The 24,199-nt window shown below is 27.4% G+C and overlaps 7 protein-coding genes across 14 annotated transcripts in view; 4 read left to right on the top strand and 3 right to left on the bottom strand.

The window, feature by feature from the left end:
* Positions 1-893, bottom strand: part of LOC102672816 — a 2,910-nt gene extending 2,017 nt beyond the window's left edge. Inside the window, exons 1-3 of one of the 2 annotated variants that reach the window (XM_031513257.1) lie at positions 790-893; positions 604-717; positions 66-215 (exon numbers count right to left, since the gene is read on the bottom strand). In XM_031513257.1, the coding sequence (XP_031369117.1) occupies positions 66-215; positions 604-717; positions 790-835 (310 nt within the window). In that variant the 5' untranslated portion in view covers positions 836-893. Of the gene's footprint in view, positions 1-65; positions 216-603; positions 720-773 lie in introns of both variants that reach the window. The other variant, XM_031513256.1, reaches the window with a different exon arrangement.
* Positions 894-2,024: 1,131 nt separating this feature from the next.
* Positions 2,025-7,450, top strand: LOC102672956. Of its 3 annotated transcripts, none has more exons than XM_006621687.2 (10): positions 2,025-2,322; positions 3,848-4,132; positions 4,200-4,297; positions 4,372-4,604; positions 4,753-5,017; positions 5,102-5,488; positions 5,687-5,854; positions 5,941-6,151; positions 6,238-6,371; positions 6,586-7,450. In XM_006621687.2, the coding sequence occupies exons 2-10, from the start codon at positions 3,853-3,855 to the stop codon at positions 6,883-6,885; spliced, it is 2,076 nt and encodes a 691-aa protein (XP_006621750.1). In that variant the 5' UTR covers positions 2,025-2,322; positions 3,848-3,852; the 3' UTR covers positions 6,886-7,450. The 3 variants fall into 3 exon arrangements, with proteins under 3 accessions (XP_006621750.1, XP_006621749.1, XP_031369113.1); XM_006621686.2 differs by having other exon boundaries at positions 4,750-5,017; XM_031513253.1 differs by lacking the exon at positions 2,025-2,322 and adding an exon at positions 3,727-3,744 and having other exon boundaries at positions 4,750-5,017.
* Positions 7,451-7,914: 464 nt separating this feature from the next.
* LOC102673168 lies at positions 7,915-8,343 on the bottom strand. Its single transcript, XM_031513254.1, has 2 exons — positions 8,253-8,343; positions 7,915-8,189 (listed from the first exon to the last, which is right to left on the bottom strand). The coding sequence occupies exons 1-2, from the start codon at positions 8,341-8,343 to the stop codon at positions 8,074-8,076; spliced, it is 207 nt and encodes a 68-aa protein (XP_031369114.1). The 3' UTR covers positions 7,915-8,073.
* Positions 8,344-8,577: 234 nt separating this feature from the next.
* On the top strand, positions 8,578-14,606 carry LOC102672171 (restin homolog). Its single transcript, XM_006621680.2, has 4 exons — positions 8,578-9,229; positions 9,480-13,265; positions 13,401-13,614; positions 13,698-14,606. Exons 2-4 carry the CDS (start codon positions 9,504-9,506, stop codon positions 13,889-13,891), a joined length of 4,170 nt encoding a protein of 1,389 aa, XP_006621743.1. The 5' UTR covers positions 8,578-9,229; positions 9,480-9,503; the 3' UTR covers positions 13,892-14,606.
* A 1,050-nt stretch (positions 14,607-15,656) lies between these two features.
* LOC102672034 (syntaxin-18) lies at positions 15,657-16,912 on the bottom strand. The gene has a single exon (XM_006621679.2). The coding sequence runs from the start codon at positions 16,765-16,767 to the stop codon at positions 15,796-15,798; it is 972 nt and encodes a 323-aa protein (XP_006621742.1). The 5' UTR covers positions 16,768-16,912; the 3' UTR covers positions 15,657-15,795.
* A 603-nt stretch (positions 16,913-17,515) lies between these two features.
* On the top strand, positions 17,516-20,319 carry LOC116186363 (coatomer subunit epsilon). Its single transcript, XM_031513397.1, has 4 exons — positions 17,516-17,670; positions 17,861-18,349; positions 18,421-19,738; positions 20,186-20,319. The coding sequence occupies exons 1-3, from the start codon at positions 17,539-17,541 to the stop codon at positions 18,727-18,729; spliced, it is 930 nt and encodes a 309-aa protein (XP_031369257.1). The 5' UTR covers positions 17,516-17,538; the 3' UTR covers positions 18,730-19,738; positions 20,186-20,319.
* Positions 20,320-20,697: 378 nt separating this feature from the next.
* On the top strand, positions 20,698-23,951 carry LOC102676065 (poly(A) RNA polymerase gld-2 homolog A-like). Of its 5 annotated transcripts, none has more exons than XR_004151344.1 (10): positions 20,698-20,993; positions 21,096-21,487; positions 21,572-21,771; positions 21,841-22,124; positions 22,185-22,353; positions 22,433-22,576; positions 22,661-22,789; positions 22,865-23,054; positions 23,134-23,239; positions 23,316-23,951. XR_004151344.1 is itself a non-coding variant. In XM_031513393.1 (10 exons), exons 1-10 carry the CDS (start codon positions 20,808-20,810, stop codon positions 23,477-23,479), a joined length of 1,974 nt encoding a protein of 657 aa, XP_031369253.1. In that variant the 5' UTR covers positions 20,699-20,807; the 3' UTR covers positions 23,480-23,951. The 5 variants fall into 5 exon arrangements, 4 of the variants coding, with proteins under 4 accessions (XP_031369253.1, XP_031369254.1, XP_031369256.1 ...); XM_031513393.1 differs by having other exon boundaries at positions 20,699-20,993; positions 23,124-23,239; XM_031513394.1 differs by having other exon boundaries at positions 20,700-20,993; positions 21,587-21,771; positions 23,124-23,239.
* Positions 23,952-24,199: the final 248 nt, after the last annotated feature.

Genomic DNA, 24,199 nt, shown 5'->3' with positions numbered 1-24,199 from the left:
TTTTTTTTTTTTTTTCAATTTAACTCGCTCGTCAACTTGCTCTTTTATTTAAGTAAATTACGAACGTGTATTTAAATCAACAATCTGTTGTATTTCCAGTTGCTCCACATTGGCCAGGAAATGGCTTCCTGACAGTACAGTCAGTTGCGATCTCGGAGTCGATATCCAATCCAACGTGCTCACAGGTATTGGTCTTCTTAACTCTTCAATTTGTCCTGACCAAAGACAGAATTGGATATTATTCCAAGTTATATTTATCTCGATGGTTAATCTTTATGCTTTCCAGAAATTTAAAATCAGTTAATTTAACATTGAAGAAATTGTAATTTTTCTTTTTAGTTAGATAAAAGAAGCTTTCCCTTGATGAATATTATTATTTTGATGAATATTATTATTTATGATGAATAATATTATTATTTTATGAATATAATATTATTTTGATGACATTCTATCATTGATAACGTAATTCATGTGATAATTAATTATTTCATTTTTTCGCAAAATTTGGCGAACTTTAAAATATATCATATTGGATTCTACTTTTATTTTATTCATTTCTTACTTTATCGATGCATTCCACATTTTATCATTAACATCACCTACCTTGTGGCTGCACTGTGATAACGATAGATTTCGAGAGAATTGGGGGTGATGGGGACAACGTATTTTCTTGCATTTCTATATACTCGAAATTCTCTTTTTCTTTGTCAAGTGTACCTTGGATAATTAAATACGATTATTATTATTATAATGACAATCAATAATAATAATCAATCGAAAAAAAGTTACCAGTTAATGCTTTGGATGTGAAGGAATTAAGCTTATTGCCCTTCATTTCGCCTCGCGAGAGAGTGACGAGAATTCATCGTGTTCCTCAAAAATATATTAAGCAAAGTATTTTTTCACCTTTTTCTTTTTTATAATACAAAACTTTATCAAATTAATTAATTAATTTTAATATTTGAACAGCACGAGGGATTATACAAGATCGATCAATTGTGATTATTATCAACACAGTTGAGAGAGGTCTTTTGCGTAAGAAAAAAATACAATAGGAAATTTTTCTTGCTCCTTTGATCGAGTTGATGATGATGGAATAACTCGTCTTATAATCATTCGTGGATAATTCTATCGCGAATACTGCTAACGCTCGTTCGAACGTTTGGTAAATTTTATCATTGATAACCAATCGCTTATCGTTGTATATCGTGGATAAGTTATCGTTCTTCGTCGTTTCATATCCAATAATTCTTTCCTATCCCCCCTCCCCCTCCTACCGTGTCATTTCCAATTTTTTTTTCTCATTAATAAAATTAAAACATTCAACATTTCTGTTGATGATTGTTCGAAAAATTAAAAATTTTAAATTTTATTCTTCACGAATCCGTGATAAATTTAATTCAATCGATCGTTTTGTTCGTAATTGACTAGCAGTAGCGTCAACGTTTTCGAAAATCTTTCAAATTGGTGATATTGGATTTTCTTTAAATACAATCCTATATTGATATGATGTGCAATTATTTTTTTCTTTTTTTTAACTGGAATTTTTTCCCTCTCAGGAAGAATAAGAAAAAAAAAGTTCCAAAAAGTCAATAGTTAAAAATAAATAATAAGCAATCCTTTAAAAAGCAATTATTTTAAGCAATTAATTTAAAATATTCTATTCTTCTTTTTTTTTTCTTTTTTTCATTTTTCAAGAATCGAACAAGTAAAGGGAAAATTCTTGTCTGAAAACGATTCAATAAATATTCCAATATTCGTAATTTAATTTTCGTAATTTTTTTTTCAAGGAACGATCCATGGATTTTCAACCATCGCAAGAATCTGGAAATTGAATTAAATTCCCCGAGTTGAGTTGTCCGAGAAATTTAAGAATTCTCATTCTTCCTTCCCTCGAAAGGGAAGCGTGCCTCGAACGAGGAAGTTGACGGATCCTTAAGTCGGAGGCCATCATCCATCTGCCTTCGAGAAATGGAAACGAGTCGGGGAGGTCCGTTTAACCACACAAGATCCCATCGAGTTGGCAAGGCACGCGTGTCCATAATTTTCCACCTCGCCGTGCTTTCTCCCAGTCACACCCCACACGCCTTTACTTGTTGCTGCCCCATGCTAATTCCATGCGCGTTTCTATCGATCCCGGCCACCCTTGTATAAAAGGCCGCGTCATCGTCGTAATCATGAAAGAACAGATCGGCAGATATCCATGCGACCCGTGGAGGAATCACGTCAACGTGGTGAGAACGCTGTGGACGAAGGTTGAACACAATTAAAATAAATAGGATACAAGTTGGCTCGTGTTCGAATGAATAATTAAGGAAGCAAGTAAGTCATTGAAAAAAAAAAAGAAAGAAAGAAAGAAATAATAACGATATCGCTGCGATATTCTTTTTTTTTTTTTTTCTTTAATCTTAATTCTTAAATTGCATACGCAAATTGACTTGACAAATTGCTTAATCTTTCTTCTTTAACTTTTCGATTTGTTATTTAATAATTGAGCAATCGACGATAATTAAGTAACGAAAATTAGATGAGTTTGAATTTTTCAATTTTTTTTTTTTTTTCTTACGACTCGTTGATAAATTTAATGAATTGTTTTTCGCATTCTTAATTTTTTTTTTAATAATAAAAACGATAAAATTATGCTTTATATAACTTTTTGCTTATATTGCTTTTTCTCTCGAGAGAAATTAATATCGACAACTCGAGGCTAGCCTCACCATCTGTTACAGTCATGACGTATATAAATGATCAGCAGATAACCATTGACCGTGACGAGAAGTTTTTGTGTTGAAGATGAATGAATATCTTACTATAGAAAAAAAGTATAAAAGAGTATAGAAAAAAAAATTATTATTAAATGAAATTTATTTTTTAGATTATTAATTTATTTTTAGAACAGAGATAACGAAATTGAAGAGGCTTCCGATAAGGAATTTCAATTTTTAAATATTCAACATTATTTCTATATTCAAATACATATTTATATATTACATACATTTCCATTTGTTAATCATAATCAATGCACAGTAATTTATTATTCATTCTGTTCTTTTAAAATTTATAAATTAAATTGTTACTTAATATAATAAAATATTGAAATGCGTAAATATATAAAAATTAAGAAAGAATGCGTAAAGCTAAATATTAATGAAATTTCGCGACTGAAACTGATTGTATGCGTGGAAAGTTTATCGATCTAATGGCGACGAACAACAAAGGAAAACAAGTTTTCGTTAAAATTAAAACTTTAATCTTTCCGTTTTTTGAACACGTCATCCTTGAAATTATTATTGAAAGAATGAAAAATTTTTTCACAATAACGGAAAATAACTTCAATAACGACGATATATCATTTTAGTCATGTACAAATCATATATTCTGTATTCTTCGTTACAATTTAAAATTTTCGAGTTATTTTTCGATTTATCGCGTATTTCGTACATATATCGCATAAAATGATAATAGAGAAGACGCGATAATTATCGAATGTCTCGATTACTTGCAGCTATGATCGATCGGATAAAGCGATCCCTGTTGCATCATCAGCTTTCGCTACTACGTCTTCAGTTAACGGATTTCGCTGACCTTTTTCAAGGAATCGATTTAAAGCTGATTAAATGAAACTCCAACGTGTTTTCCCGTCTCGATTATTTTTGCCAATGCCCTTAATCTCAATATTAATTTTCTCCATCAAATATATTCTCTCGAGATTACTCGTATCGTAGTTGACGAGATAATAAAAATGTACGATGTAGTCGTATTAATTAAGCGATAATTACAAATATGAAAAAAGAAAAAAAATATATATATATATATATAATTTGGATAAATTATTATATTTTTAAAGGGGAAATGTTATCGCAAGAATGGATATTGGTGTTTTTAATTACGGGATCAGCGACAGCAATGGTGCCCGTGCCCGTCCATCATATGACGGACGAGTTGTTGAGAAGCTCTCCAGATACTGTTATTAGGAAACAACGATCCTTGGATACGAATCCGCAAGGATATTACAATGATCTTCGTTCGTTTAAATATCACGGAGGAGAGGGAGAGAGAAAGCTCGATAGGGAGTATCAAGGAGAAAGGGAAATGGGAGAGGAAGACGAGGAAATAGAATTCTTGCCTAGTGGTATGTAATGATTCGTGTGATAATTTTAAAAAGAATAATAATTTCGAAAGAAGAATTTTTTTTCCAGAAACTGGACAATTAGAGACTGTAGGGAACGGTTTCCAATTGAACAATAAACTACTCGAAAGGGCGTTGATCGATTATCTAGAAAGCATTCCGCAACAGGTATTCCTTTTTTCCCCCTCTTTTTTTTTTTTTCTTTTTTCTTCGATATATATATATATATTTGAATTGTTCAGGAAGAGCAAGTCCCATCGCTGTTCCGAGAACGTGAACGAAGCTCCAGTCGTAAGAGAGATTTTAATTCTGATCGATTAAACATCGATAATAAAGAGCTGACGAAATTGCTGCTGGAGGAGTTGCAGGATGGTTCTCCGTATAATCTTGCAGACTTGGATGACGAAGGATACGTGGACGTTCGTCAGATGCTTTATGATCGATATAGGGGCGATCGAGGCAATAAAATATACGAGTTAGTGATCTATGATTAATAATTTTTTTTTATAAAGAAAAAAGGAAAGAAATATTTTGTACATTTTTTTAAAATGTAATATGAAATATTATAAACGTATAATTATTTCAACGATAATGAAATAAATACGTTAAACGATTTGTAGTAGGAATTCAGGTCCAATGTCCTGGGGAGCATTGTTAAACAAAGAATCGACGATTCGACAGGGTAGAATATCCGACGAAAATGAATTCAACGATCGGGAGCAAGATCCAAATCTGTTGTACCTATCTATGGAAGAACAAAGAAACATGAATGGTGGGTATCCTACAGAACGATCTATGAGGACTTATAGAAATACGGCTAAACGTTATTTCGTGGCCAAAAGGAGCCCGAAAGCTATGCCTACCAAGAAAGAAATTACCGATCCTAAGGTAATTAATCGATTGTACAAATTAATGAAGTATTTTAATATATTATCGCACATTTTAATGCGAAAATAAATTTATTTTTTCAAGGTTGCTCAAGATTTAGGAGCATTATTTGGCACCCAATCTGTGAATAATCAAAATCATACGCATAACTACAAGAATCACGATCATGAACACAATCACGATCTCGATCATGATCACAATCACGATCACGAGCACGATCATGAGCACGATCATAGAGATCAGCATAAACACGAGAATTCTTCAGAAGCGCCAAAAGTGATGTTGCCGTTAAAAGGGCAAAAAGAGAATGTAACAAAGTTAAATAAATCGAAGTCTATTGAAGTCAGGAAGAAGAGCGTCAATTGGTCTCAATATTTTGGTATTGATAAAAGAAGGAAAAAGGCTGCATTAATGGCTGGACAAGGAACTCAGAATCAAGATGATGAATGGATGTTGCAGCGATATTATGAAGTAATTATCTCATTTATTTGTTTTTTTATAATATGATAAATTAAAGTAATTGTTATTATGTAATAATTATTTATTTTTCTCGATGATGAGTTGCATTTACATAAATGATTTATGCATTGATTAAATATCTTTAAAAAAAAATCTTTTTCTACTTATAAATACAATCTGCGATAGTTGAATTAATTATGCATTTGTCAGAATATGGTGGAAAATCTGAGACCGAACGAACGAGATTACGAAAAGGAAACTAACGAAGGGAAAGATAAATTGAATCAATTGGATTCGAGACAAAAAAACATTAAAGACTTGATTCTCGAGGAAGCTATGAGATATGGAAATTCCGAGGATGATATAGATATGCAAAAGGTAATATATTCAAAGAAATTAATCAATGCTCATAATAATTAACATTATAATGTTTTATCATTTTTATTTAAATTAAAAAAAAATAGGTAAAAGATAAGGTAATGGCTCGTATGGCTGCTGCGTATTCTTTTGAGAAAATGAGAAAAGCTCTAAACGATCTCAGAAACAATGTTGCGGCTAGAATAGAGGCTCAAAAGGCGATCTATGCACAGAATAATCAATCCTCTAACTTTCGAGAAAATAGTAATATTCCTAAAACCAAAGACAAACGCATTAACAATTTAATCGAAACTGAAGGTATAAATTCAATTAAAAATATCATCGTTTGTGTGTCTATTTCTTAATTTTAAAAAATTTCAAACTGTATTAAAATTCTGTGAAAGGTATGGAAGAAAATAGAGCTTGCCCTGAGCTAAAAATGATTGAAAAACGATGCAGAGTTGTAGATACTTTAGGTGGAGATGAATTACAAATACTCTATCTTCCTTGTGTTATGCTTCAAATCTGCAAAGCTTGTGTAAGTATACATATACTTACATATACATTTCAAATCTTTATACTTTTATCAAAACTGGAAAAATATCATAAATTGTATATCTTTAATTCGCTAATTGTTTGAAAAGTTCGTCGATTAATCTACAAATAATGATAAAATATTTTAAATATTTAAATAAATTAGTAGTATATGATAAACCAATAATCTTTGGGTAATAAAAACCAATAATTTTTAGGTACAAAATGATCTAGAAGAGGAATGTTTAGGTAACTATGCAATGGAAGCGGGAAAAATCTGTGATGCTCAAGAAATAAGAGAAGGACCAAAGAGTAGAGAAGCTTGTGCTAGTACAGCTTTGGTATTATCGCAATTACAAACACCAACAGCGATTTCCGATCAATGTCGTCTCGATGGAAACAATTCTTGTTTACGACGATATCATTATCGTTATTGGCATCGTTATCTTAATTATCCTTATAGTGGACGACGATTGCATATAGGTTATGATACAATTAGTCCTCAACAATCGGATTGATAAAAAACGGAATGATAAAGTTTAAGTGATACAGCATCTATAATACATCGAGAATGCTTTATCGAGAAATGTGTTTGGCTCTCCAACAGATCAGTGACCTCGAATCGAGCTTCATTTTTTTTTTATCAACTTTCAATATTTCGTTCATTTTGTTTGCAATTAAAAATAGTATAGTAAGATCTAGATAATAAGATTAGGATACTCAAAATAATATATTATTTAATAATAGGATACAAGTTATGTTAACTGTTGTTGAAAGAGTATTTTGACTTCAGACAAAAAAAATCAAGAAGTCGAGTAATATTTTCAAGTCGATTCGAGAACACGACGATAAAAATGATTATAGTGTTTGTGTGTATAATTATATATTCCGATATCATTTCATAACAAAAAGAAAGGAGAGACGGTTAAATTTCAAGTTGAAAGAATGTTATCTTTGCGAGGTGTTTTTTATTTTGATAATAAATGCAACAACAAACAATAAGGGACAATAACTTTCGACAGAAATTTTATTATTTTTTACATAATTTATTTTTAAACATAAAATTATTTACTTGTGTTTCTTTTAAAAAAGAAAAATTTGAATAAAGTCATGAGTATGATCATAAGAATTATTTTATTAATAAATATAGAAATCAAAAAATCATGTTTTAAACTCATAAAGAAAATAAAAAATTCGAATGAATGAATGCCTCGCAAAAAACAAAAAGAATTAATTGTGTAATAAAATATATCAAAACTGTCATTAAATATCGAAAAGCATAATACACGATTATAATAGATAATTTCTAACAATATTCTCGTATTCGCAAAATAAAAAAATTCATTTTTCTTATTTTATTTTATTTAAATACATTTATATTTTAATTCTTTCAAATGATGCAATATAATAACATGATTTTTTTTCTATTGTAGAATATTTTCCATCATAAAATATAATCGATATTAAAGTGAAATATTTAATGAAATTTAAAAAAAAATATATAATTTTATTACAATATAAATTTATATTGCATCCGATAAAAAATATCTATTGTCTGTCTTTATGTTATATAAATCATGAATACATTCTATGTGTCAATCCTATATTCGAATATAATAAATATATTTCAACATAATTGTATTTTATATTGTTTATTGAAAATTAATACAATAATACATTTATATTATAATATTTTTAATGATAAGTTATGATTTATCTAAATTGATATTCGTGTCTGTTATTTGTTTGAGCGATTCAAGAATTTCAAGGCATTCTGGAGTATATAACTTTAAAAACTCTAGTTGCAATTGAGCACATTCCGCTACAAATAACAGAATATTAAAAATAGTTTTTTATTATATAAAATGATTATATTAGAATATACCTCTCCATTTTGAAACTATTTCTAATTTCTTTTTTAATTCCAAATTTAATTTATTGATATCAAGAATAATATTTAGATTACAATCTGACATTATTTCAAAAATGAAAATATTTAAAATATTTAATTAATTTTCTATCTTTATTTAATTGTATGTTCTGAATTATCAAAAATAATATATTTAAGAAAAATTCGTATCTTTTCCGTTATTTTAATATTGTAATAAGAACTATAGAAAAGAATTCCATAAAATTCGATACCAGCGCATTCTACATCTAATGCGCAAATGAAAATGCGCAAAATAATTCCCGTTAGAGGACGTAATATAGAAAGTAAACAAAAATTTATTAAATATATAAAGAGCAATTTGAAAAAATATTTACTAAAAATATTAAAACAATAAATCAAAAAGATATTACAAATATACTAATGTTGCCAAGAATTCATTATTCAACAAATTATATTGTGAAACTTCTCTTCCCATAATATAAAGTTGTTATATGATATATTATACATTTTGATTGGTTGAAGAAAAACTTGTCCACAAATAATAACGCTATGTTATGTTGCTTATACAAAACGATGTGATTGGAGGAGTAATAAATATCGTTTGTTACCTTACTGGAATTGTGTATATCTAGAATTACATAATCTATGATTACTAAAAGTGGCGATGGCGTTTTATGGCCTGTATTGCTTTGTGATTAAAAAGTGGAGTTTTCGTAATATTTTCTATGGGAGACCGATTTATTAATGTAATTCTCAATATTAATAATAAACAAAGACGCACGACGACGACGAGTAAGAGATACGAAATTAGAAAGGAAACCTGTAAAAGTGGTGAGCAGAACAAATACATGAACTCCCGCTTTCAAGGGCCGGCGAACATATTTATCTCCGGCAATAGATGTAATATTTTAACAAAGAGATACAAATAGTTCAATTCAGAAAATACGCCTCATTGTGTACAGTCAATCGTAGTACGTTTCATTTTCTATAACATGAGATTTTTGATCAATTTTCGCGATCACATGACGTTCCCGCCGTAACCTTCCATACTTGTTGTAAACACCGTATCGATATATAGGGTGTCCTTGAATTTCGTTTCTTTTTATATAATTTATCCTAATTTTTATAAATTATTAATGTAAACTAATTTATGTTTTAAAAATATATAAAGATTATATGAAAAAATTTAATATTTCTTAACTAATATGTTCACAATTTCAGCATTTTGATAAAAAAGATTAAAAGATGTCAGAAACAGAAAAAAAAGAAGACTGTGCAATGGAAAACCAGGATACATGTCCTGAAAATTTAGAGAGAAGCAAATCAAGTTTGGCATGTAGCGAAATCAATAGTTTAAACGAGAGTCAGGATTTTCATTTAATAGATACAAGTGAAGATGAATCATTAGATAAATCACATCAAGATTTAGAAAAAATAAAACAGGAAGAAGCATTATCTTCTATTTCTAATGTTAATACAGAGATAATTCTGAATGAAATAAAAATAACAGAGCATACAATAAATGATGTACAGAATAATGAATCTATAACAATAGAAAATGCACAAAATATTGAACTTATAAAAGAAAAAGATACACAGAATATAGAATCATCTAAAAAAATGGAGCAAGAAAAGAAAATTATAGAAAGTAGCATTTTAGAAAATAAAGATAAGTATTCTGAAGAAGATGAAGAAATAATACAGTGCACACCACCTATTTCTACTTCACCATCTAAAAAACAATGTAGTGATAATATAATTACAAGTTTAAAACGAAAAGGAGAATTATTTGATGAACCTCCTGCAAAAATTTTGAAAACAGCATCCAAGGAAGATATATTAGTACCTGAAAAAAGAGAGCAAGAAGAAGAAGAAAGTTGTCATTCATTTAAATCTGATAATTCTCAACAAGAATTCCATAAAAATTGTTCTGGTACAAATATTATAATTGCAGAAACTCAAGACATTGGAGAAGATGAAGATACGGAAAGCATTTCTTTGTTAGAAATGCCAACAAAATATAAAGAAAAAACTAAAAATGAAAAATATCTTGAATTAGAAATGAAAGATTATGAAATTGATAAGAATAAAAATTTTAGCGATACATCAAAACTACATCAACCTACTGGGAAAAAAGAATTTAATGATGAAATATCTGATTTAAAAAATATAATTAATTCTAATGAAAATAGATTAACACAGATTCAAACAAAAGAAAAAGATGCTCCATCTTTACTTAAAGTTATTGCAATTGAAAAGATAAAATCGGATTTGGATAATAAAAATACAGATAATACTAGATCAATTGAAGTAAAAGATAATAAAATATTATATAACGAAAAAACCGAAGATAAGGAAAATGGTATTGAACCTATACAACATACTAGTTTGGAACAAAATAATAGTGATATTCAAGAAATATCAGTTTCTAAAGAAATTAGCGAATCACACACTAATACATGTTCTTCAAATATATGCAAATCAAGGAAGAGCATAGAACTTATATATGATCAAACTGCAATTCATGAAATTAAGTTAAAATCTAAAGAACTAGTAGAAATCGATGAAGATGGTGAAAAAATTGTGCTAGATTCATCTCAAGAAGATTCTGATGCAAAAGTTGAAAATAAAAATATTTTAGATAACACAAAGTCTGATACAGTATACAAAAGTTGTTATGACAGCAAAAGTAGTAGCGAATTTAGTTATAAATCAATAGAAAATACCAAAGAACCATCCCTTGATTCAGCTAAATCTGATAGTAAATTAGTAAATGGAAGTAGTGAATCAAAAAAGTGTGATACTGATAGCACAGCTAGTTTACAATCAGACACGTTTAGCGATATGCCGGTTCTTGATAAAGTAGATAACAATATTCCTATATCCGTGCATAATATAAATAAACAAATCAAACCAATCACCATATCTAAAGACGGTTATCACGCTGATTTATTAAGTGTAAGTGACAATGAACCTGACGTTTTTATAGTAGATGATAAAAGTAAGTCAAATTCGACTCACAGTAGTTCTATTACAAAAGCTTTGCAAATAGAAAAAGAAATTGGTATATATGTTAGAATGAAATGTTTATTACATATTGACGAAGGTACAAAAGAATTCCTAAGTAAAGAAATCACTAGTGTGCAATGTGAAACTATTGTTGGAGAGCCCACTATAACAAGACAAAAAACCAATGATACATCTACTTCATTAGCAGATATTTCTGGAAATGATAATAAAGATACATCTCCAGGATCAGTAAATAGTAATCCGCAATTATATCAATTGAATCCTTCCAGACTTTCATTTGCATCAACAATTAGTTCTTTAAGTTCTGCATCTAGTGCTGCTTCACTGGCAGCCAAACTAGCAATAAGAGATAGTACACATTTCTCTTTACCAAGAGCACCAATAAAGCATGTAAAAAGACATGTTCAAGATATGCATTCACTAAATGATAAACAAGCAATAGAAGAAGCATATGAACGTCTTAATAAAGAATGGCAAAATAGTCATCTTCTTACAACAACTGTTTTAAATTTTGCAAATACTGAACTTAGTGGAACTGATGCATATAATGTTAGTAACGAGAGGATAGATGATCAATTACAAAAAATTCGATCGTCTACTCCAGAAGTTTCACAAGAAGTAATATCGATACAAACTCCTAAAAGCACAAAAAAGAGTAAAGCAGTAAAGAGATCAAGAAGTAAAAGTACTAAATCAGATAATCATTCAAATGGAATAAATAAGATTTCAAAAGTATTAAGTCCTACAGAGAACAACAATACACCAAATAGAAAAAAGAATAAAACGGAACATACGGACAATTCGTCGAATACTGTAGATGTTTCAACAAAACCTCAACCACATATAATAACAGACGAGTTAATTGGTAAAAATGTATTTGCTAAATGGTCTGATAATAATTACTATCCAGGTATAGTTATTGATAAAATAAAAACAAAATATAAAGTAAACTTTTTTGATGGAAAAAGTAAAGTACTTATAGAAGACTTTGTTATACCAATACCAAAAGTTCTGAAAGAAGGTTTATCTGTATATGCTGCTACTAAAAATTATGATTACGGATCGTGTGGTATAATAACTGATATTGTAACTGTAAATAACGAAGTATATTATATAGTAGAAACAGATGAAGGAGAAAAATTACGAGTTCAAATCAAAGATATTTCTTTTTCTGCTGATCAAGCTCAAGTATTAAAAGAAGAAATTAATTTGGAGAACAAGAGTCTTCCATCTACGCCAAAATATTTAGGTCAAATAACATTAGATAACATGGTTGATGGAAAAAGACGTTCTAAACGGATTGCTACTCCCATTTTTTCTACTCCTAAATCTAAATTAATCCATACCCCTACAAATAAATCTGAAATAGAACCATCTGTTTCTGGTATAACTTCTATAAGCAAAAAAGAAAAGAAAGCATCCTCTGAAAGTGATTATGTTTCCAGTGATTCGAATATTTCTATAAAGGATGAAGTTTTTTCTATTGGCGTCCAATCTGAAATAATTGGAACTCCATATGAACAAATTGTGAAAGGGCCACAAAGTCGAATCAAAAGTAAATCAAGGAGTAAAAAAAAAGTGGATGACGAAGAAACTATTGCGATATTTGGTCCAATTCCACATGAAGATTTAAATCTCTTTAAAGGCATGTCTTTTATTCTCACTTGTGCATCCTTAGAAATTATTGATCGATTTCAAGATAATAACAAGGACTATGGTTCGGATGCAGAATTGGGTTCTGGAACTGAAAATGAAGAAGAATGGGCAAAAAAACCTTTCATAAGAGATAGATTAATCAAACAAATAGTGGCGGGTGGCGGAAAAGTTTATACAGAATTTAATGAAATTCCTCAGGATGAGTACAAAAATACAAAACTGATAACAAATGTGCCAAATACAACTGCAAAGACTCTCTTGTGTCTTTCAGTTGGTATACCCGCTTATAATCATAATTGGATAATAAGATGTTGTCAAGAGGTAAATATTATTATAATATATATTTATATAATACATACATAATATATAATATATACAATTATAATATATATTTATACACACAAATCTATAATTTTATAATTTTATATCTTATATGTTATAACGTTATTTTTATAGGGAAAACTTGTAAATCTAGCTGAAGATGAATTACCTTCAGGATGGAGTTTGGAAAAAAATTCATATGTTGAAATGTTTCAAAGATCCAGTAATAAACCATTGGCTCAAGTTGTGATAATAATTCCATTTCTAGAGTCTCAAAAACAATTTGCTACATTTTGGCGTCAAGTTTGTGAAAATACAGGTGCTGTTGTTTTATTAGCAGAAAAACCAGGTATGAAAAATTTTATGTAATAGAAATTTGATAATTAAAAAAATTAACATTAATATTGAATAAAAGTTTTTGACAATTTTTAGATGCAATGGAAAGTTTTGTACAGGGAACTATAGTTCTTACAAACAGTTTATGTCCATTTTGGGCAATAGAAAAAGCTAATAAATTACAAATTCCATTACTTTCCACAACATGGATTGTTCAATGTTTAATAGAAGGAAAATTATGCTCCTATGATGCAAGTCCTCGTTATAAATATAATTATAAACAAAATTAAATATATTCAATAATTGAGAAATTATAACTATAATTTCGAAAGCAGGTGAGATCCTGTCTTTGTAAATTATAAAAATCTTTTACTTTTATTGTATCATTCTAGATATATTTGATAAATTGAGAACATTATTTTTGTCTTTGGACAACTATAAAGCACATCTATTTGTTTATGCACTCATAAAACGTTAAAGTACTAATACTTTAAAACTATTTTAATAGTTTGTCTACAATATCAAAATCTATTTTTGATAAGTATCTGAAAAAATTATGTTGCAATTATGATTATGATTATCTGATGTCTTTTGCATCATGGTCGTACAAAAAATCTTGTCAACTTATAAAAGAACGTCTATTTAAAGAATTGTCTTGTGAAATGAATAGAAAAGTACAAAACAATGATGCTTGCATTTGTTTATGTTAAATGTAACATAAGAACTCTGCTTGCAAAGAAATCTCTTAAAAAATTAGAGGAAATAAAAACGATCAACTCGTAAAACAAAATTATGACCAGGATGCAAAGCAAATTAATTTATATTGAAAATGTCAAAATGTGTTTTACGTAGTAATATTTGACTGTAAGAATATCTGGTGTAAAGATTTTTTTTGTGATTATTCATTATGCATAACTTACATATGCTTATTACACACCATATTGTTTACTATTAAAAAAAAAATCGTAGCAGTAGAATTTTGTAATATTTTGTATAAATCAAATTCTAAATCAAAAATCACTTTTGTAAAAAAAAAGGGAGAAACAAAAAAAACAAATGAATTATAAAAAAATAAATTTTAAAGACATTTCATGATTCTTAATCGCAATTTATGCGATTCAATATTATTTCATTTATGTTATTATTATTGAATAAGTTTTTTAATACAGACCAAATAAGAAAATATAATTTTATCATATTGTTTTAAATATCATTTTTACAAAAGATTGAAAAAAAAATATAAAAATATAAAAATTAGAAATCTAATAATAATTCATATTTACAATAATGTTGTAAATAACTTGGTGCATTGCTTTTTTCATATTAGCATATTTACAATAATACATTTAATTATATTTATAAGAATTATTATTACATTTCGAGAATAAATTTTTTTTTACATTTAATTAATAATTAAATAATTGTTATTCGTTTATAAAAAGAAAGAAAAAATTTATGCTATCAAAAAAATAGGCAATTTGCTATGAGAATCTTTCTTTTATTAAGATTATAATTCTAATTTGTGTTTGGCTATTTATGTTTGATTTGGCTGTTACTTATCCAAATTATTATTGTATACAACTAATATTAAAATTACTCTGTAAATCAAAAATAATAATGGATGGTATATCCTGTAAATATTTTTTTACATAAAATTATAAGTAATAAATCAAATATATTTACATTACACTTTTTATGTACTGGATATATATACCATATAAGAAACTTTAATCATTTATTCATGATAGATATAAGTTCAAAAAAAGAAGAAATATCAAGCGAGTTGCCTCTAAATACTTCATATTAAGATAGCATTAATAATTTTTAAGCAATGGAAGATATAAGAGAATGTATCTTATATACATTTATGACAGTTTCATTAATTTACAGAATGATTTTCTGTTAAACCAAATATTAACAAGACAACAAAAATTGTACATGGCTATTGCACATGTGCAAATATGTATATATAAATAAATATATACATATACTATAAATTTTATTATATAAGATGTAGCTGTTATGTAAAATGTTTGGGGATAAAATACAATGACATATTTTGGCAAATGTTTTGTTCATTGTCATTTACAGAATAACAGAGTGTACAAGTGTTATATCAATATTTTACATATAATACAACATTCTTCAGATGTTTGTACAAAGAAAATGTAATAAAATAATATACCTCTTTATTTTATGGATTATACCAATCAAGAAACAATAGAGAAAAAGACATAACTAAAAGAAAAAAAAGAATCCACACTCTGAGTCCTGCATTTCTCTGAATTGCTTGTCTAATTTGCTCATTAGCTTCTTTCACGTTTTCTGTCGATCCAACAACCGTTGTCATTAAACGATCTAAATCTTTATCTTGATCTAATACTTTTTCTGTGAATATTTCTTGAAGTTCAGCTATGTGTACAACTTTACTTTCTATATGTCTCACTTCTTCTGTTAATGTATTAAGTTCATTATATAATTGTTCATTTTCTGCCTCAAATACTTGTATATCTTCAGGTGATATTTCTTCTTCATATATTAATGTATTTACATCCCCATTTATTTCTTGTATTTTCATAGGGCTTGAGTCATCAGAATTAATTTTATTTTCTTTGTCTTCAGTTTTTTCATTTGTGTTTGAACTGGATTTTATTTTATGCTCTAATTCTTTAATTGGTTTTTTTTCCAGTTCTAATTTGGCAATTTTTCTTATTTCCATTGCTCTTTTTACTCGTATTGCTTTTTGTTCTGAATAAATTTTGCAAACATTCTTCAAATAATCTTCAATTAACAATAACATAATTTCTCTATGTTCCAAATTTTGTGGAGAAACTTCAGAACTTGCTATCTCTCTTTTTAATTCTTTGATTAACTGGGAACAAGTAGTCATTATTTTTTGTGCACCAACATCAATTTTATCACGATCAGCATCTGTCATACTTGGTATATTTGACATGTAGTTAGAAAAATTTAAATATGCTTTTCGATTTTCCAACAAAAATTCGCGTAATTTTGAAATTTGTGCAACAACACCTTGAACTTTTATAAAAAAGGCACTTTTATTTTTTGCCTTTTTTATATTTCGTGTATTATCAATAATACCTAAAGCTTTATTACGAAGACTAATAGTTTTTACACTTGCTTTAAATAATGTACTAACATCCATTTTTATTTGCCGTTAAAATTAATTTTTTTTACACAATTTTTAGTAAAAAAGAAGGCACCTTATTTTATGCTTACTTAGCAACTTATTGTATTCAATAAATTAAGAAGCCAAAATTTAAAATAAAATACAATTATAAAGAATGGGTATGTATAATATTTCACGAAATACATATAAGAAAAATTCGCCATTTCAAATAAATTTTTTATCAAACTTTAAGATATTCATCATACGGTATTATAAATTATTACAATGCTTAACCTAAAAATAAGAAAAAAAAATTATTATACGTTAAATTATTTTAATAATTGAAAAAATATACCATGATAAATAAATTAATATGTATATATAAAATTGTAATAATTTTTATTATAACTATATTATTTATTAATTCAATATCTATAAAAATTGTCAAACTATTACTTTTAAAATAAAAATTTTTATCATTTATGAAATTTTATATAAAATATAAAATATATTACATTTATATTTTATACATTTTTACTATTTCTGACAGTGCACATTTAAATAATATATATATATATAATAAACATAAAATATAAAATCTTACTATAGTATATGAAATTTAGAATATTTCTAGAATCAAAAAACGTATATTTATATGAAGTCGAATAAATGAAAAAAGAATTAATTTTAGAATTTTAAAATATAATAAAATATAAATTGAAAAAATATATAAATCAAATTATTTTTATGCAATCAAATAATTGATATTGCAATGTACAATTTTTGAAAACCGGAACATATAATTGAATGAAATACTACTACCGAAATGACAAGATGGCACGTCAGCAGCAAGCAGACGTTGATGAACTTTTCGACGTAAAAAATCATTTCTATATTGGCAATTATCAACAATGTATCAACGAAGCACAAAAAATCAAGGTTTGTAATCATAGAATATGTTTTTTTTAAATGTTACCTTTTTCTCTTATACAAAAAATATTTTTTTCTATATCAAAACAAATTATTTTATTGTCACGATATATTAATTTAATTTTTATCTATATTAATATTAAAAATAATTTCTTAATTATTTAAAGTAAAATATTAATGTTATTTTATATTACTATAGTCATCTTCACCAGAAGTAATAATGGAACGAGATGTATTTCTCTATCGTGCATATATAGCACAAAGAAAATTCCGTGTTGTGCTAGATGAAATTAATAATTCTTCTCCTCCTGATTTACAACCATTGAAGATGTTGGCAGACTATTTTGCGAATCCATGTCGCAGAGAAGCGATTGTCGCAGAATTGCAACAAGCGACCAATCGCACTAATTATGATAATCACAATTTTCTGATCGTTGCTGCAACTATCTATTATCATGAAAAAAACTTAGAAGCAGCACTTAGGATACTTCGTAATGTAGATCATCTAGAATGTTTAGCCTTAACTCTGCAAATTTATTTAAAAATGGATCGATTGGATCTTGCAAAAAAAGAATTAGTTACTATGCAGGAGAAAGATGATGATGCTACTCTAACTCAGTTGGCACAAGCATGGTTAAACATAAGCAGTGGTGGAGATAAGTTACAAGATGCTTACTATATATTTCAAGTAAAATTATATTTATTATATATGTTTAGTTTAAAGATAATTTATTATAATATATTATTATATAATTTTAGGATATGATAGATAAACATTCCAGTACAAGTATGTTATTAAATGGTCAAGCTACTTGTTTTATTGGACAAGCTAAATATGAAGAAGCTGAAACAGCTTTGCAAGAATCTTTGGATAAAGATAGTAATAATCCAGATACTTTAATCAATATGATTGTACTTTCTCAGCATATGGGAAAACCACCTGAAGTTGCTAATCGTTATTTAAGTCAATTGAAGGATTCACATTTGGAACATCCATTCGTTAAAGAATATTTACAAAAAGAAATAGAATTCCAAAGACTCAGGAAACAATATTCTTTATCTGCCTAAACTATATTGACTCATAGCATTTTATAAATTAAAATTAAGAAAGCATTGAGAGTGATATAACAATATGAATTCTAGATGCAAAGTGCTATGAGATTAGGATGTTACTGCAGGGTATAACGCACTTCAATTAAAATTAAATTTTTATTTGTTATAGTATTTTTTTTTTTCTTCATATATTTTTCGTTTAGTGTTTTATACGAGATATTTCACTTTTGCATGAAATTTTTATGATAACTGGCAAATAAAAAGATAGATAAACTATTTACAACTTTTACATATATAATTAAGAAAATATATAAAAAATAATTAGATATCTACTTCATCTACTCTCTTAATAAAATATTTACAATAAGAATAAAATATGGCTGCCATTTTATATTACAGTTATAAAAAAATTATGAAAGATAATAAAATTCCAAATTGCATGCATTTTAACATACAGTAGGTAAATTTCATCTTACATATTGTTATAGTGTAATGATTTGTTCTACGCATTAGTATTTATAAAAAAAAACAAATTACATTGAAATACACATTAAACTAAATAAATTTACTAGTATTTTTTCTTCTATTATAAATAAAATATGAAAAGTTGGAGCGATCGGCAACTTTTCTCATAACTCCTTTGGTAAGTTGCAATTTCTTTCGAGCCTCGCCATCTAACGTCACATTTTGTAAATATTTAGTGTCAAGCCGAAAAACGTTTATTATATGGGAGAATTCGAAAATTTAAACGGACAAGTTTAGTTAGTCGGAATGTGTTAAAAGTGACAAGAGTTCGGTGTAAATCCTAAAGACATTTGTCGTAAAAAAAGATAATTTCGTTATTAAAGATCACGAATTAGTCACTGGATTCCGGCGGGAGATACAATTGCATTGAGACACTTTTGAATATCTTTGTTCTTTGGTAATCGTTTGGGAGGGACCAAGAAACAGATTGTGGATTTTTTCTTTGAGAAATATCGTGTTGGATCAACACAAATCTTTAGAACATGGCGACACAAAATAGGTATATAATTATTTCTAACAATATAATTATAAAGAGGCTGACTAGAATAATAGTTCATGATTATATTTTGCTTTCTATTATCCATCATCTTCGTCGGTTAACCAATCTTTCTAATTTTTGTACTCTTTTCAACTAATCATTTTCACTGTTATTTGTAGCACAGGTAGTTTTTTTCTTTATATGATACATTTTGAATATAACTGATAAATACTTTCTATGTATATCTATAATCAGGATTATATTATATCGAGTATGCTACGTATTAGAAATTATTTTTTAATTATATAGTATTATAATGTCGGTATTTAACCTATAATGTAGAAAATTTTTATATAATAGAATTATTATACTGCATTAGTATACTTTAAAATTTCTAATAAAACTATTGTCCATTAACTATGTTCATTAAATTGATATTGAATTTTTAAGATTTTTATATATTTTCAGGAACGCACTTTGCTAGTCGTAAACCTGTACGTCCGCTAAGAATTTGAAAAATAGAAGTGTGCGATTAAACGTCACAACGGCTGAGCAAAAGTACTATTTACTATTGGAATTACATGACAATAAACGAGATACAATAAAAAAAACAAATAATTCATATGCAAATAATTTAAAAAAAATTAATTTAAAGTCGTAAAGAAGTGATATATATTAAAATATAAGATACATGGTTTTTCTGAAATTATTATTTGTTTTATAATTATTCAGAATATTGTTTATATTCTAAACTATTTTGGATTAACTTAATTATATTTCTCTATTTCATATTCATAGATTATATTATATTGTTATTTGCAAATGTTTAGAAATATATTATATAATGAAAAAACAATAGGAGAAAATATTTGAATATTAATAATAGTTGTACATGATTATTTGTTAATGAATTTTATTTTTTAATTTAAATTTATTGCAAATTGATATATAATAATATTCATTTTATTTAGTATATCATAATACTTATTTTGTTAAAGAAAGAATATAAAAATCATATATATGTGTTCTATTAAAGAATATTTCCTCTAGATTTAAGTATTTTGTAGCATTTTATACATTTATTTTGACTATGTATCATACTATGTATCCACCACAAATAATGGTGCAGATAATGGGTGGCCAACAGGCAAATGGACAGTGTCCACCAGTTCAATCACACACAATGCACATTCATGGTGCAAGTGCATTCCATCAGGCAGAATATGCAAAATATCGCTCAGATGCTTGTTCTCAGAACAGACATCAAATGATACAGGTATATTATTATTTATATTATAAGTTTAAAAAGTTCAAAAATATCAATATATTTTATATTTTTTTAAAAAAATATCTTTGAATACAAGCAGTATTCTTGCAGACAGGATCTTATCCATTGGAGCTATTGCAATTGATGGGGGTTGAAATACCATCTCTACGGCATGTAGAGTATATGCAATCAAATAACAGCACACAAACAGGACACTGGCAAAGACGTATAAATATTTCAAACAATACACCTATTATACCTTCTCCACATCTTGCTTTTAGACCCAATGATAATAATTTAACAAGCAAAAAGTCAAACTGGTATAATAAATTAAGTAAAAGAACTTCTTTTCGAGATTCTTACGTAAATAACGAAAAATATAGCAGCGATAGTGGCTTTAGTTCACGATCTCCAACACCAAATAAACATCATATTGATAGTAGTCAAACAGAAAGCTCGGATGAACGAGATTCTGTAATTTCTTCAGTTGAACAAAGTATGAAGTAAGTGTTATTTATTTAAATAAATAAGGATAATTAAAAAGAATTTTAATAATATAATTTTTTAATACATTATAAAATCAAAAGATTATTGTGTTCTAGAAAGTCACACAAAATACATCCAAATAATGTTACAAACAATAGAATAATGCAATATGGTATAATTTCAAATAGTTCTACACATCAATATTATCAGAATCAACGATCTATTAATTGTTATCCTACTACCATGTCAACATCTAGAACTCAAATGCAAACTTATCAGAATAAAAGAAGGTATCATTCAGGTATGTTCACAATAATGATTGCATGCTAATTCATCTATTATTTACTTCAGAAACAAATTATAATTTTAGGAAGGAATAGTCCACCTCCTCAAAGATTACCTAGAAATAAAAGATATATGGGATTATTATCGCCTAATTATCACATGTTTCCCAGATATGGAATTGCTCCAGATCGATTCCTAGCTAGGTCACATTTAGTTGAGGTAACTCGTACACCAGATGATTTACTTAATGGATCAATTTGGGATAAACTTTCGAAAGATATTTGGTCGAAATTTATGTTAAATCAACAGACTGAGACTGTTTATAGGAACAAGATGATGCTTTGGAGATATCTTTATGTTTACATCAAGGTAATACATAATTTAAATATTTTGTATATATATGAATGAAATTGTAATATTTATTTTCAGACAGCATTTCCAAAATATGGGTTATTCTTGGTTGGTTCTACAATGAATGGTTTTGGATCAGATAATAGTGATGTTGACATGTGCCTTTTAGTAAGACATACAGAAATGGATCAAAGGAATGAAGCTATTGGACATTTAGAGCAAATATTGAAATGCCTTAAAAGATGTGGTACAATTTAAATATTAGTTTTACTGATTAATTAATTATAAAATTTCAAATTAATAAAATGAGATTTTTATGTTAACAGATTTTATAGAACAATTAGAACTTATACAAGCAAAAGTACCAATTCTAAAATTCCATGATTCGATACAAAATTTAGAAGTTGATTTAAATTGTAATAATGCTGTTGGAATTCGAAATACTCATCTTCTTTATTGTTATTCTCGAAGTAAAATGATTTTAATTAATAAAAAAAAAATATTTAAATTATGATAATTTATTTTACACAATTATTTTTTCGAATATTTTACAGTTGATTGGAGAGTGAGACCATTGGTACTTGTGGTTAAACTTTGGGCTCAATCTCAGGATATTAATGACGCCAAGAACATGACAATATCCAGTTATTCCTTAGTTCTTATGGTCATTCATTTTTTGCAGTGTATTTATCCAATCTACTTTTTACTTCATAATAGATATGTATTGTTTATTTATTTAAATATATTATTTTTCTTAGATGGTGTCAATCCACCGGTTTTACCTTGTTTACATTCCCTTTATGAAGGCAAATTCACACCACATACAGACATCCATTGCATAGATATCCAAGAAGAACTGGATATTCCAGTTTCCGTACTTCGGCCTAAGAATCGTCAGTCGTTAGGAGAATTGTTCATCGAATTTTTTCGGTATTATGTCATGTTCGAGTGAGTAGAAAAAAAAAATATTAAGATATATTTCAATGAGTAATGTTATACTAAATAAAAATTAATTAGTTTCAATCAGTATGCGATATCAGTCCGTTTGGCTAATAAAATACCAATAGAAGAATGCCGAAGAGCACGATCTTATAAAAATGATCCTCATCAGTGGAAATATTTATGTATTGAAGGTAAATAAAAAGATTAGGAATCATTAAAGAAAAAAATAATGTTTTATATTCATTAAATATTTACATTTATTTGCAGAACCTTTTGATCTAACTAACACTGCTAGATCAGTTTACGATCCAGATGTTTTTGCAAGGATTAAATACGTATTTGATTGTACATACCAGAAATTGAAAGAACATCATGACCTAGCCAGGATATTCGTCAAGGTGGATTCTACTTCACCCTATACTATGACGTAATCACATTCATACAGGCTGGTACAGAAATATTCACATTATCTAGTATAATTTTATATTCGAAAAACGGTTTATTTTTGCAATTGGCCTCTTCCAATGTAATTCGAGGCAATTCGACTGATATTACTTACGGTATGAGATAAAATAGTACAATGAGGTAATTTTCTACGCTTATCTTGAGCTAATATGCTCGTATCTTGTGATAATAGCCTGCACTTTCGTGCAATGGCTCATTCGTTGCGTTTAGAAACTCGAGTTTTTCTCTCGTCTCGTTTTGTTTCAGTTTTATTTCCTTTTTATAAACATATAAAACTACTCGCTGCAAGAATTTATATTTATATGAAAAAAAAGAAATAATTATAACATAAAAGTGCAATAGCATTTGTGACTTGAAAATGGTGCTAAATCAAATCTAACATTCGATGATAACAATTATACATGAATGAAATACTTTTATATAAAAATATTCCTATCCTATTTAGAATTTTTTTTAAGTTCATTTTGATATATAACTTTATAAAGTTTTTCAAAATTTTCAAATACGAAAATACAGTGCCTTACACTTATCGGCTTATAATTTATTCGATAAGTAGTTTCTCATTAATCTAAAAATTATCGTAAAAAATTTCATATTTTTTTTTGACAATTAGCTAAAAAAAATTATATATTTAAAATTAAAAAAATGACATGTCATCGAAAATTTTCTTTAGTATTTAAAATATT

The sequence above is a fragment of the Apis dorsata genome, unplaced genomic scaffold (genome assembly GCF_000469605.1).
Source record: "Apis dorsata unplaced genomic scaffold, Apis dorsata 1.3 scaffold_631, whole genome shotgun sequence".
NCBI lineage: Eukaryota > Metazoa > Arthropoda > Insecta > Hymenoptera > Apidae > Apis > Apis dorsata.
Note: the sequence above shows the minus strand (reverse complement) of the source record. Positions and strands in the feature narration are given on the sequence as shown.